General features: G+C 35.3%; 1 protein-coding gene across 1 annotated transcript; it reads left to right on the top strand.

Annotated features, from left to right (window-relative positions):
* The first annotated feature begins 2,520 nt into the window (after positions 1–2,520).
* si:dkey-162h11.3 (mucin-2) lies at positions 2,521–16,253 on the top strand. The gene is given in 15 exon segments (XM_046843035.1): positions 2,521–2,612; positions 3,642–3,698; positions 3,914–7,066; positions 7,848–10,292; positions 10,427–10,557; positions 10,970–11,031; positions 11,114–11,241; positions 11,346–11,659; positions 11,662–12,726; positions 12,872–12,936; positions 13,213–13,385; positions 13,492–13,604; positions 14,249–14,313; positions 14,410–14,585; positions 15,152–16,253. Coding segments are annotated over 14 exon segments (8,016 nt in total). The 5' UTR covers positions 2,521–2,612; positions 3,642–3,664; the 3' UTR covers positions 15,244–16,253.
* The last annotated feature ends 237 nt before the right edge of the window (positions 16,254–16,490 follow it).

Below are 16,490 nucleotides of genomic sequence, written 5' to 3'. Positions count from 1 at the left end.
AGCTAACAATTAAAACATGTATTTAACCTGTTTATATGAAAACTTCCCTCTCTCTCTCTCACACACACACACACACACACAAACAAACGCCTGTAATTTCAAACATGCAGTCATGTGTCCATCGCATAAGGATTGTGGGAATTAAAGCTATTTATGGGATGTTCATTTTATTGTTTTAATTGGTGTGTAAAGTAGTTGATATCAAAGCAGGATTTTTTTAATACTGAACTCAGCTGTGTATATCCAACCCAGTCTCACGACATTTCGTGATAAAGTCACGAAATTTAATTTTCCCTACTTTCCATCTAATGTATTACAATATGATGTATTTTTCATGAACACGAGTCAATAAATAAAATTTTGTGGCTATATCACGAAACACCATGAGACTGGGTTGGTATATCAATCCCGGTTATCCTTTTTTTTTTTTTAACTAAAGTGTGTCAGCTTCGCTTACTTAGTCCCCAACTTAATCAACAACTTGTTGGGTACTGTACCTTCACTTGGTTTCTCTATTTTCTCTTACACACACACACACATTTACATTTGTGCCATTTAGCTAAAGTGTGTCAGCTTGCTTACTTAGTCCCCAACTCAATCAACAACTTGTTGGGTACTGTACCTTCACTTGGTTTCTCTGCTTTCTCTTACACACACAATCACACACACACACACACACACACACACACACACACACACACACACACAGGTCCAATCGATCTCACAATTTTTTTCTATTAAAAGAGATACAACAAACACTTTAGACATAGACACTATGTCTACAAATGTGAGGGTGGCTGACACATCTAAGATGGCCATCATTCTCTAATGTTTTGATATTTGATACCCGTACATACAACAGTCAAAATAATCTCCACATCCATCAGCTTTCTGACTGTATTCAAGATAACATGGAAATAATTAATATATTTAATCGAAAAACTTTTTTTGTTGATATTGTCAGTCCTATTTTTCAAATTGATTGTCTACGTTCTTTCATTAACTGTGAAATGATTCCTCACAAAAGTGATATTGACTGTTAATCTGAAACTGAAAAAGAGTAGAGAAACAAAACTGAAAATTGAAATAATTTCCAATGAGCTGTACGATCAGAATTGTGTGTATGCACTGAATGTGCTGTGAAACATTGTCACATGTGGGTCAATGTTTTTTCTATAAAACTTTCCTTTTTGTCATTTGACTCTTCCAATAGATGAAACATATTGAAACAAATCAAATCACAACCATTTCATAGAAGCTTCTCATCAGATTACTACCAGGATAGTCTAATTTTACATAATTACAATTTACACTTTGGAATAAGTATGTTTATTTAATTAACACATGAACTGATTGGTCAGAAGCACCTAGTGCTTTCTTTATGAACCATTTATCTGACAAATTCAGAAATTGTCAGATTTATTACAAAATTATAAACTTAAAAGAAATAAAAGCAAAATTTTTGCTTTTAACGCACATTAAACAATTCGTATGCCAACATATGTCAGTGCTCCACACCATCCCTTCAGAAAAATCCACAAACTGAAATCTAGCATGTCAAAAAAAATGTGTTTTTCCATAGTTATTTTAATTTAGATTTAAAGTAAAACATAAAAACAATTATTCAAATGTCATGCTTAGGTAAATTTCGAACATAACGTAGAAATTCAGCTTTACATTTTTTATAAAAAGGTAACAAAGATTTTCACAGAAATGTAACATGTTTGAGATATCTGGGTTAAACTAAACCTACTACTACTTTAACTTGCTTGGATGCTTCAGAAAAAGCTTGAGCTTTAACAATAGTCAGCCCATAGCTCAGTGCAGCACGCATGATAAAACCCATAAACAAAAAACAAATGCGTGAGTGATGGATAACATGCCCCTCCTCTGTCTTACGTCTTTAGACATGAGAATGCATCAAGAGGAAAAAATGTTCAGAATGTTTTAGGAAACAAAATATCACAGAATACATGCATTTGTAAATGGATTTATTACATGTACATTTATCTCACAAAACTAAAACAAGGAAATAGAATTAATATAATTTCCATTTCAGTGTGAACTCCCAAAAGAAGTGAGAGAAATATACATACAAGTATTTACTAGGTTAAATGTGATCTTGAGCTTTATTGTATTTTTATAAATATCTGTTTAAAAATTAGGAGATGTATAACAGGAATAAATATTTTTTTAAATGAAAAAAAAAAACATTGATAATCAATGTTATACACTTGTGTTACAAGAATTTATAATTTAAATATTGTGTGTTTTAAATTTCATTGTAAGTCTTGGGACACATTTTTAAGCTAGGAAACTATTGCGTTTGCTTCCTGTTCTTAAATAGACAACAGTGGAATGCTGCCTGAAATGCGACTTTCAACCAAGACAAAACCTCTAAGTACCATTAGGAATGACGAGGTGAAGACTTATGCCAGGTATCATCTTCCAATCAGCATCAGTGAGAAAAACGGGTTATTCATTGTCGCTACACAGACTATAAAACCAAGCTCTCATTTAGTAGCCTGAGTATTGGGACTATGACACTGACCTGAGACTAAGGATTATATTTTATAAAACTCTGAATCGAAGAAAGATTACAGATCAACTGGGTGAGTTAAACATCCTTATTTTACATTTACAGATAAAAGTAATATTTATATTTCTACCTATAATTATAATTATGTTTCATGGAGAATTATTAGCAGTAGACTAACTTTAAGAGAATTTTTCTCATGCATTAAAATTTTGCATTCTTTTTTGCTCTTGTTTTATTATTCATAAATCATTATGTATATATATATATATATATATATATATATATATATATATATATATATATATATATTCACACACACACATACACACACACACACACACACACACATATATATTCACATAATTCCAAATAATGTTAGTCAAAAGCTGTATATACTAGTGTATATATATATATATATATATATATATATATATATATATATATATATATATATATATATATATATATATATATATATATATATATATATATATATATATATATATATATATATAAAACTACTTTATATTTTAACAAAAGCTTCCATATGTTAGTCACAAGGCTGTAAAATCAATTACTATTTTAGTGCACTATATCTTTAAGAATCTAGTAAATATGCTACATTTTAGTGCAAACAAAACTTTATATATAAATAAATAAATATATATATATATATATATATATATATATATATATATATATATATATATATATATATACACACAGAAAGGGGAGAGAGAGAGGTAGTTATTGTATGTGGTAATTTAAATCAGAATGTATAATGTGCATTCAAATTTCAACCACTGTTAGTAATCAGCATTTCAAAAGATTGTAGATAACTTTGTGTGAAAAACTTCCCAGACTGGTTTAAATGTTGAAAAAAAGGGCACATTAGCTTTCAGGAAACACTGGGTGAAAAACACTGGTATTGAAAAATTTGGATCAGACCTCGAGATTACTTACCAGTGTATAAATGCAAAATAAGAACACAATGTAATGTAATGCAATGAAACATGATTTAATGACATGAAATCACAATACTTTTTTTAAAAGTCTTGTGGTTCCTAGTAAATGTATAATCATTTATGCAATATCATTTAAGGGTATTATTGGAAAACAAACAGGATGAAGAGAAAAGAAGTGACCGTTTTTATACTGAGTAAGTTTGTTTCGCTAGTGTTTTTCCACTTTATCATTTCATCATTTTTTTAACCCATAATTTAATATTTCAGATGTTGAACAAGTGTAATAATAATATTAATAATAGTATTATTATTAATGTTAATAATAATAATAATAATAATAATAATAATAATAATAATAATGATAATAATAATATTAATAATAATAATAATAAAAGCTCCTCCACTATAGGTATCATTCTGCAAATCTCATTTGCACAATCATCAGATGCAACAGCATCAACAAATGAAATAATTACAGAAAGCACACTGGGAACATCAACTGGTCTTACTGAAACATCAGAATCCACAGATGTCACATCTTCAGCATCACCAAGTTCTTCTGCTGAAACAACTGCAGAAACAACACTGGGAACCTCAACTAGTTTTACTGAAACATCTGAATCCACAGATGTCACATCTTCAGCATCACCAAGTTCTTCTGCTGAAACAACTGCAGAAACAACACTGGGAACCTCAACTAGTGTTATTGAAACATTAGAATCTACAACTGTCATGTCTTCAGCATCACCAAGTTCTTCTGCAGAAACAACACTGGGAACCTCAACTAGTCTTACTGAATCATCAGATCCCACAGCTGTCATATCCTCAGCATCAGCAAGTTCTTCTGCTGAAACCACTGCAGAAACAACCTCAACTGGTCTTACTGAAACACCAGAATCCACAGCTGTCACATCTTCAACATCACTAAGTTCTTCTGCAGAAACAACTCCAGAAACAACACTTGGAACCTCAACTAGTCAGACTGAAAAATCAGAATCCACAGCTGGCACATCTTCATCACCAAGTTCTTCTGCAGAAACAACATTGGAAACCTCAACAAGTCTCACTGAAACATCAGAATCCACAGCTGACACATCTTCAGCATCAACAAGTTCTTCTGCAGAAACAACTACAGAAACAACATTGGGAACCTCAACTGGTCTTACTGAAACATCAGCATCCACAGCTGGCACATCTTCAATATCAAGTTCTTCTGCAGAAACAACTGCAGAAACAACTCTAAGAACCTCAACTAGTTTTACTGAAACATCAGAATCCACAGCTGACACATCTTCAGCATCACCAAGTTCTTCTGCTGAAACAACTGCAGAAACAACACTGGGAACCTCAACTAGTCTTACTGAAAACTCAGAATCCACAGCTGTCACATTTTCAGCATTACCAGGTTCTTCTGCAGAAACGACTCCAGAAACAACAATGGGAACCTCAACTAGTCTTACTGAAACATCAGAATCCACAGTTGTCACGTCTTCAGCATCATCAAGTTCTTCTGCAGAAACAACTGCAGAAACAACACTGGGAACCTCAACTAGTCAAACTGAAACCTCAGAATCCACAGCTGTAACATCTTCAGCATCACCAGGTTCTTCTGCAGAAACAACTCCAGAAACAACAATGGGAACCTCAACTAGTCTTACTGAAACATCAGAATCCACAGCTGTCACATCTTCAGCATCACCAAGTTCTTCTGCAGAAACAACTCCAGAAACAACAATGGGAACCTCAACTAGTCTTACTGAAACATCAGAATCCACAGCTGGCACATCTTCACCATCAAGTTCTTCTGCAGAAACAACTGCAGAAACAACACTGGGAACCTCAACTAGTCATACTGAAACCTCAGAATCCACAGCTGTCACAACTTCAGCATCACCAAGTTCTTCTGCAGAAACAACTGCAGAAACAACACTGGGAACCTCAACTGGTCTTACTGAAACATCAGAATCCACAGCTGGCACATCTTCACCATCAAGTTCTTCTGCGGAAACAACTGCAGAAACAACACTGGGAACCTCAACTAGTCTTACTGAAACATCTGAATCCACAGCTGGCACATCCTCAGCATCAAGTTCTTCTGCAGAAACAACACTGGGAACCTCAACTAGTTTTACTGAAACCTCAGAATCTACAGCTGTCACATCTTCAGCATCACCAAGTTCTTCTGCAGAAACAACTGCAGAAACAACACTGGGAACCTCAACTGGTCTTACTGAAACATCAGAATCCACAGCTGGCACATCTTCACCATCAAGTTCTTCTGCAGAAACAACTGCAGAAACAACACTGGGAACCTCAACTAGTCATACTGAAACCTCAGAATCCACAGCTGTCACATCTTCAGCATCACCAAGTTCTTCTGCAGAAACAACTGCAGAAACAACACTGGGAACATCAACTGGTCTTACTGAAACATCAGAATCCACAGCTGTCACATCCTCAGCATCACCAAGTTCTTCTGCAGAAACAACTGCAGAAACAACACTGGGAACCTCAACTAGTCTTACTGAAACATCAGAATCCACAGCTGGCACATCCTCAGCATCAAGTTCTTCTGCAGAAACAACACTGGGAACCTCAACTAGTTTTACTGAAACCTCAGAATCCACAGCTGTCACATCTTCAGCATCACCAAGTTCTTCTGCAGAAACAACTGCGGAAACAACACTGGGAACCTCAACTGGTCTTACTGAAACATCAGAATCCACAGCTGGCACATCTTCACCATTAAGTTCTTCTGCAGAAACAACTGCAGAAACAACACTGGGAACCTCAACTAGTCATACTGAAACCTCAGAATCCACAGCTGTCACATCTTCAGCATCACCAAGTTCCTCTGCAGAAACAACTCCAGAAACAACACTGGGAACCTCAACTAGTCTTACTGAAACATCAGACTCCACAGCTGGCACATCTTCACCATCAAGTTCTTCTGCAGAAACAACTGCAGAAACAACACTGGGAACCTCAACTGGTCTTACTGAAACATCAGAATCCACAGCTGGCACATCTTTACCATCAAGTTCTTCTGCAGAAACAACTGCAGAAACAACACTGGGAACCTCAACTAGTCATACTGAAACCTCAGAATCCACAGCTGTCACATCTTCAGCATCACCAAGTTCTTCTGCAGAAACAACTCCAGAAACAACACTGGGAACCTCAACTAGTTTTACTGAAACATCAGAATCCACAGCTGTCACATCTTCAGCATCACCAAGTTCTTCTGCTGAAACAACTGCAGAAACAACATCAGAATCCACAGCTGTGACATCTTCAGCATTAACAAGTTCTTCTTCAGAAACAACTGCAGAAACAACACTGGGAACCCCAACTAGTCTTACTGAAACATCAGAATCCACAGCTGTCACTTCTGCAACATCACCAATTTCTTCTGCTGAAACAACTGCAGAAACAACAATGGGAACCTCAACTAGTTTTACTGAAACCTCAGAATCCACAGTTGTCACATCTGCAACTTCACCAGGTTCTTCTGCTGGAACATCTGCAATGACAACACTAAACACATCTGGATCAACTACAGGTATCACAAAAATGTTGTAACTTTCATATATTGTTTTGTTGTGTGAAAAACATGCACATATGCAGTATTGTGAGAAAAAAACTACCTCCATAAATCCTATAGTGTTATGTATCAGGACATTATAAACTCATCTGGTCTATTCTAAGTTAATATAACCTCAGATATCACACTGTCATTATTTATTCTTACAAAAAATAAAAACTTGAAAGCACACATTTAGATCCCCCTCCCTTTTACCAGTAATAACTTGAAGTAATCATGTTCATCTTGAAGCTCAATCTTCTTTACAATGTTGCTTAGTTCGTTGAGGTTTTAGTTTTTTTTTTGTTTATGCACAGCTCTGCCACAGCATTTGATTAGCAGCAAGTGGCTTACTTAGCCTCTTAAATGCTATAAAGACAGTAAAGGTATACTTACACTGTTTTTCCATTTTGACTTTAATAATAAAAAAAAATAAATAATGACACAGTGTACTATGCCTTATTGTTCATCTGAAGCTGAATTTACTGAATGTTGAGACCTGAAATGTTTCAGATGATTTTATCATTTTTTATTGTCCTGATAGGTATTACAATAAAAGTCAAAGAGGGTGTACTTAAATTTTTACATGACTGTATGTCTGGCTCTCTCTCATAAACACACAATCTCACATATATATCTTGTCACGCATTGTTTCATATTTGAATATGAATATTATATATTATGGTAGTTAGAGCAGCTGCTGAAAATACAATTATTATCAACAGTATATCATCACATCACAAAGTCTATTCTATTTCAGGTATCACAATGGAAACTACAACTATCACACCACAAACATCATCAGATGTTACAGAACCACCATCAACATCTTTTTCAGAATCAACTACCACTAATATGCTGCAAACATCAACAGATGTTACTTCAGAACCACCATCAACAACTTCTTCAGAATCAACTACAGCAAGCACACCACAAACATCAACAGCTGTTAAATCAGAACTACCATCAACTTCTCCTTCAGATTCAACTACAGCAAGCACACCACAAACATCAACAGATGTTACAACAGAACCACCATCAACTTCTCTTTCAGAATCAACTACAGCAAGCACACCACAAACATCAACAGATGTTACATCAGAACCACCATCAACTTCTCCTTCAGAATCAACTACAGCTAGCACACTGCAAACATCAACTGATGTTACATCAAAACCACCATCAATTTCTCCTTCAGAATCAACTACCACTAATAGACCACAAACATCAACAGATGTAACATCAGAACCACCATCAACTTCTCTTTCAGAAACAACTTCCACTATCACACCACAAACATCAACAGATGTTACATCAGAACACCCATCCACTTTTCCTTCAGAATCAACTACAGCTACAACACAGCAAACATCAACAGATGTTACATCAGACCCACCAACTACTTCTTCTTCAGAATCAACTACAGCTAGTACAACGCAAACATCAACAAATGTTACATCAGAACCCCCATCAACTTCTCCCTCAGAATCAACTACAGCTACTACACTGCAAACATCAACAGGTGTCACATCAGAGCCACCATCAACTTCTCCTTCAGAATCAGCTACAACTATCACACCTCAAACATCAACAAATAGTACATCAGAGTCACCATCAACCTCTCCCTCAGGATCAACTACATCTATCACACCACTAACATCAACAAATAGTACATCAGAGCCACCATCAACTTCTCCTTCAGAATCAAATACAACTATACCACTACAAACAACAAATGGTACATCAGAGTCACCATCAACCTCTCCTTCAGGATCAACTACATCTATCACACCACTAACATCAACAAATAGTACATCAGAGCCACCATCAACTTCTCCTTCAGAATCAAATACAACTATACCACTACAAACAACAAATGGTACATCAGAGCCACCATCAACTTCTCCTTCAGGATCAACTACATCTATCACACCACTAACATCAACAAATAGTACATCAGAGCCACCATCAACTTCTCCTTCAGAATCAAATACAACTATACCACTACAAACAACAAATGGTACATCAGAGCCACCATCAACTTCTCCTTCAGGATCAACTACATCTATCACACCACTAACATCAACAAATAGTACATCAGAGCCACCATCAACTTCTCCTTCAGAATCAAATACAACTATACCACTACAAACAACAAATGGTACATCAGAGCCACCATCAACTTCTCCTTCAGAATCAACTACAACTATCACACCTCAACCATCAACAAATAGTACATCAGAGTCACCAACAACTTCTCCTGTAGAATTAGCTACAACTATCACACCTCAACCATCAACAAATAGTACATCAGAGTCACCATCAACCTCTCCTTCAGGATCAACTACATCTATCACACCACTAACATCAACAAATAGTACATCGGAGTCACCAACAACTTCTCCTTTAGAATCAAATACAACTATCACACCTCAAACATCAACAAATAGTACATCAGAGTCATCATCAACTTTTCCCTCAGAATCAACTACAGCTACTACACTGCAAACATCAACAGGTGTCACATCAGAGCCACCATTAACCTCTCCTTCAGAATCAAATACAACTGTAACACTACAAACAACAAATGGTACATCAGAGTCACCATCAACTTCTCCTTCAGTATTAACTATATCTATCACACCACTAACATCAACAAATAGTACATCAGAGCCACCATCATCTCCTTTAGTTTTAACTACATCTATCACACCACTAACATCAACAAATGGTACATCAGAGTCACCATCAACTTCTCCTTCCGAATCAAATACAACTATCACACTACAAACAACAACAAATGGTACATCAGAGTCACCATCAACTTCTCCTTCAGAATCAACTACTTCTATCACACCACAAACATCAACAAATGGTACATCAGAGTCACCATCAACTTCTCCTTCAGAATCAACTACTTCTATCACACCACAAACATCAACAAATGGTACATCAGAGTCGCCATCAACTTCTCCCTCAGAATCAACTACATTTATCACACCACAAACATCAACAAATGGTACATCAGAGCCACCAACTACTTCTCCTTCAGTATTAACTACATCTATCACACCACAAACGTCAACAAATAGTACATCAGAGCCACCATCAACTTCTCCTTCAGGATCAAATACAACTATTGCAGTACTAACATCAACAGGTGTTACTTTAGGATCGACTACAGACATCACACAGAAAACTACAGGTATTACACTGGAATCATTAAAGTTAGCATTCAATCATTATGTTTCAAATAATATGATATTTTAAAACATTCCCAACATGATAAATACAACATTTCTATTTACTTGAATACTTTTCACACTTCTGTTTTTACAGGTGTAACTACAACAGTAGGTGCAACTGACATAAGGAATATTAGCTTTACCACTAATGAAACATTTAATACTGCCCTATTAGACACATCTTCACCTGCCTTTATTGCTCGAGCGCAGCTTGTTCAATCAGAGGTTTGTCTTATTTATAAAAATCTACATGAGGTTTATCTGCACATATTAAACATTTAAGTGAAATATTGAAATAGCTTTTTAAAATGAAGGTTCAAGATATTACACAGAAAGATATTTTTTGGTGTACTGTATACAACTGTGTACATACAAATGTGACCTATGAAAATGTGTTTAGTGTACTATAATGCAGCATGTTAACACGGTTGTTTGATGCTTTGAAAATGTAATCTTTGTTGATAAAATTTAAACTTGTAGATAGATAAATATGCATTACCAATCACCTAGGGAAAAACAAATATTTACAATACATTCTGAATAAGTTCTAAAATTATTGTGTTTAGAGATGTGATATAGAATATAAACAGCTCCTTTAAAGTTTTGCTGTAATGCTTTGGCATTAATTGCTTCACAGCTTGAACCAGTCTTAAAGAATGAATCCAGCAGCTTCAGTCACCTAACAGTGATACGTTTCAGGTATCTTACTTATCTATTTTCTTTATTTTCTTTTCCATGAGTTTCTGATAAATGTTCTGAATAAATGTGTTTGTCTGCACAGACCAGGATCAACCATCACAGATATGAGTTTATACTACACACATTCAAATGGGAGTCCAAGTGACAGTCAAATCATTGAAACAATAAAAACAGCACCTAATACAAGTTTTCTCATGACAGGCGTTTTTGGTGAGTATAGATCATACCTACAAGTGCCATTCAGCATATGGCAAACAGTTTATACACCTTCTTCTTTAGATGAATGCTAATTCTTTCTTTTATTTTAATTACAGTAACAGAAATATTCACTACTACTACAGCACCCACTACAACTACACCAACCACAACAGCACCTATTGCAGCCACCACAGGAGCAAGTACTACAACTACAACAACCTCAACAGCACCTATTTCAGCCACCACAGGAGTAACAACTACAACTACAACAACCACAACAGCACCTATTTCAGCCACCACGGGAACAAATGCTACATCTACAACCCCTTCAGCAGCACCTACTACATCCACCACAGGAGAAGCTACTACAACTACAACAACCACAACAGTACCAATTTCAGCCACCACAGGAGCAACAACTTCAACTACAACCCTTCAACAGCACCTACTACAACCACCACAGGAGCAGCTGCTACAACTACAACAACCACAACAGTACCAATTTCAGCCACCACAGGAGCAACTACTACAACTACAACCCCTTCAACAGCACCTACTACAACCACCACAGGAGCAGCTGCAACAACTACAACAACCACAACAGTACCAATTTCAGCCACCACAGGAGCAACTACTTCAACTACAACCCCTTCAACAGCACCTACTACAACCACCACAGGAGCAGCTGCTACAACTACAACAACCACAACAGTACCGATTTCAGCCACCACAGGAGCAACAACTTCAACTACAACCCCTTCAACAGCACCTACTACATCCACCACAGGAGCAGCTGCTACTACAACAACCACAACAGTACCGATTTCAGCCACCACAGGAGCAACAACTTCAACTACAACCCCTTCAACAGCACCTACTACATCCACCACAGGAGCAGCTACTACAACTACAACAACCACAACAGCACCTATTTTAGCCACCACAGGAACAAATACTACAACTACAACCCCTTCAACAGCACCTACTACATCCACCACAGGAGCAGCTGCTACAACTACAACAACCACAACAACACCTTCTTCAGCCACCACAGGAACTACAACTACAACCCCTACAACAGCACCTACTACAGCCACCACAGCAGCAACTACTACAACCACAACAGTACCTACTACAGCTACCACAGCAGCAACTACTACAAGCACAACAGTACCTACTACAGCCACCACAGCAGCAACTACTACAACCACAACAGTACCTACTACAGCCACCACAACAGCAACTACTACAACTACAACTCCTATACCAACAACCACAAAAGCAACTACAGCAATAGCTGCTACAACAACTACCACTACCACAACCACTACCACCACTACCACCACCACAACAACAACAGCAGCAACAACAACTGTAGCACCTCGTCCACCACCTTCTGTCGAGATGAGTGTTGGTCTTGTGGTTGTTTTTACAGTAGAGCTTTCTAATCCTCAGAGTATTCAATTCAAAACTTTGGCTGCCAGTGTGGAGCAAGCGGTAAGTGTGAGACAGTCCACTGCAATATTTTAAATTATTCAGTACAGAACATTAAACATTTCCCAACTATGATCAAATTTATAGAAATGTATTATATGGAAAACAATAATAAAAATGTCTAATAGTAAAATCTTTGTTTTTGCAGATGTATCAAATTTACAGACTACAATATGGCAATCGGTTCATCCAGGCAATTGTGCTAGCCTTCAGGTAAAGCTCAGTGACATTCACTTAATTTTAGAAATATCACATATCACATTTTATACACTGTAGATGATAACTAATGTTTGTATTTATGGATTAATTTGTTTCAAGTCCTTTGGATTTGGTAGAAATTGTTTAAAATCATGTGTTGCTAAATGTCCTGTAATATTCATCTCATTTCAACCCTAAACCAAATTCAGAGTTGCAGAAATTAGCACATTTAAACAAATACTGCTCAAAACCTAAAAGAAGTTGATACTAATAAAGAAATGCTTTCCCCAGAGCTCAAGTCAGACGTTCAGGTGAAAATACGGAAGCAGATGTCCAGCTGGTATTCAACGACACATCCACAATTCCCATCCCAACCAGTGATGATATAGTGCAAACTCTGAAAACTGCAGCAGTAACTAGCAATTTCGCTGTTCAATTTGATCCTACCGCAATCACTGTAACTAGTGAGTATAACCAGGATAATTTTGCCATACAAATACCACACTGTATTAGTAACCTATGTTTGCCCTTTATAGATATTTGCATTAATGCCTGTATATTTCTTTCCAGATGTGCCTTACACTATTCCTGTTACATTCCGAACAAATGGGACTTTTGCAACAGATCTATCAAATCTGAATTCAGTTTTATTCACAAACAGATCGGTCATGATTAAAACAGGAGTAAGTATCAGCACATGTTGGTTTATATTATTACTTTGTATACAAACATTAAACAGATTCGCTCCCTTTCACAAATATAAGCATAAAATATACATACTTTTTATAGAATTTACACAAATATGACATGCAAGTAAATGTGGAGACATCTGTAGGAATATAAAGAAAATGTGGACAAATTTTATTTTTTTAATAGAACTTGGCATTATGTAAAAAAGAAAAAAAAAACATTTTACAACTTATTTTGCATTACCATTTTTGTGTGGAAATCTGTTATTATTTATTTGTGAGCAGCCTCAACTACATACATTTGTTAATGGTGATGACAAGTGGTTTTGACCTTTATTATAGTTTTCTGCAAATCATCACAAACTCATTCCACAAGCACTCACTAGAGTCGTATTTTCTGTGATCCTCTTGTTCCTATCCTATATTAATTTGTGCAATAAATTAATATAAAAATAAATTTGTATCTGATCAGATTCTAATGAAAACCTATTTGTAATTTTGAGCAATTTGGCACTTTGTACATGTGTTTGTATTTTTATGAAATGTACTGATACTGTTCTAACTTTTTGTTTGTAATTACCATCATAATGTTATCTATTAGTTGTCCATTTTTTAACACCCTGTTTACTCTCTTGCAGCTTAACCCTTTTTTCATTGCTGACTTCTATTCTTCATTCAGCACCTTAATCATGTCAAACTTCAGGTATTTATACTAGGATTGCATTTTGGATCATTTTCACATTTAAAACCAAATGTTGTTTTAAACAAATTTTTTTTATATTTTTGTTTGGTCATCTAGCAATGGAGGTCTTAAAGGAAGTTCGGATACGATTCTGAACTTCATGGACCTGACTTTTGCCAAAAGCGCTGGAGTTCCCAACATCACGAATATCGGGAACACTATGCTTAGGGCAGCAAGAAATAACAGCCTTCCATTCAAAATTTTCACCGACGAAATCATTGTGAATTACACGAGTAAGTATACAAATATATATATATATATATATATATATATATATATATATATATATATATATATATATATATCATCAGGTGTTGGAATTTTGATTATTTTCTAATGATAGCAAGTGTTTTTTTCCCCCTGTTATGCAACACCCATTTTAGCCAGAGACTACAATTTGCAATTTATACAGTAAATCAATGATATCAATGATGTTAAATGTCATACCATTTAAAATTACACATAATTATAATATATATTATAATATGTGTTTGCAATACATGTAGATCCTGTAATCACTAATGTTGTAGCATTTGTAATGACACCTTCTGACCAATCAGAATGGTGAATTTTAACAGCACTGTGGTATATTGATTAATAAAATGTTCTGGGCATGCCCAGGATGTTATTGCTCCAAATATAAATCGCTGCATCATGGTATACTATCCAAATAATATGTCATCATGCTCCTTGTCAAAGGTTTTAAAGAAAAAAAAACTTTAATTTGCAGTTAAAAATGAAAAATTCTGCACCATTGATTTTTGTATACCTAACAAGTCATTCATTTTTTTTCCAACAGCAATATCATCAAGCGAGATCACCAGCAAGATCAATGTGTTCATGTCGTTCTTCATGGTGGCTGTGTCACTTCTTTTTGTACGATCCAGCTAATCCTACACCACCTCCTCCATTTAGAATAATAACCTTTATTAGGTTTGACATTCTAGTTCCTTTAATAAAATATGCCAAGCTATTTATTTGTATTAATGTGCATTATAAAAAAAAGCACAATAAAGAAAGCATTATATGAATTTGCACAAGCCAGCCAGTATAAATGTGCAAGGATAGTGTTTGGTCAGTACTCATAGCTTTAATTAATTTTGGAATCACTCAGTGGTGAGCTTGTCACAGGCATTTTCTAAATGATTCTTTGTATTTGAATCTATCCTGAAGTCAAAGTCTCAAGCATGAAGAAATTCTATTTGTCATGTGAAAAACCTGACAAGCTGAAATGACAAAGACACTGTGGTTATATGCGTATCTTTCTGAATCTATGTTACCTTTAGGCCATATACTTGCACATGAATGTATATACAAAAAAGTTATCTATTGATCAAGCATAAAAGAAAATCACAAAAAAGTGTTTATTGAAAAATGAAGATTGAAGATGAATGAAGATCTTTTCAAAAAAGCTTTAAAAAATGCTGAATATTTAATATTGTTGATCTTGTATTTAAAATTAGGTTTTAGTCTTAATTAAACATGAAGGAAATAACACACAGACGAAACTGCTTTCTGGAGAACAAAGAATAACTACAGTGTGGTTTGACAAGTTTTAATACCGGTCTATCAGTGTTTACTTTAGCATGCTACTCAACAACTCTATGTGACAATGATTGTATAGTCACGTACTGTAATTTGCATATAACAAGCAATAAATTAGAACATTATTATTTATTTTTGACTTCTATAAACTTGTGCACTTTAGAGAAATTCTGTTTTTGTTCTTCTACATTGTGCACGGCACTCTGTGTATATTTATTTACTGCAGTGGGTATCCAGGTCCTTTGAAGTATGTATTTATTGAAAACTATTGATGCTGTATTGTGTTAGAATTGACTGTAGCAACTAATATTTACAAGTTCATTACTTGGTTTCAAATAAACTGATGAAAAGCTGCACCATTGAATGTTTTTGTTTATCTTTTTTTTTTTATCTCAAATACTAAACTTTTCATTAATGGCTAGAGTTAATGCTCATTTCTTTTCAGGAACAATATTCCAAGTCAAATATTAGTAAATGGCATAAGGCACAGAATTAGTGTCTCAGTCAATCACTGCTTAGACTTTTAGCAAAACCAGTTTAACATCCTCCTCCTGAGCATCCTTTCACTGTTAAAAATGGTAATTATTGTAATT

The sequence above is a fragment of the Silurus meridionalis genome, chromosome 28 (genome assembly GCF_014805685.1).
Source record: "Silurus meridionalis isolate SWU-2019-XX chromosome 28, ASM1480568v1, whole genome shotgun sequence".
In the NCBI taxonomy this organism is placed as follows: Eukaryota; Metazoa; Chordata; class Actinopteri; order Siluriformes; family Siluridae; genus Silurus; species Silurus meridionalis.
The sequence above is the reverse complement of the archived record's forward strand: the minus strand, read 5'-3'. Positions and strand labels throughout refer to the sequence as shown.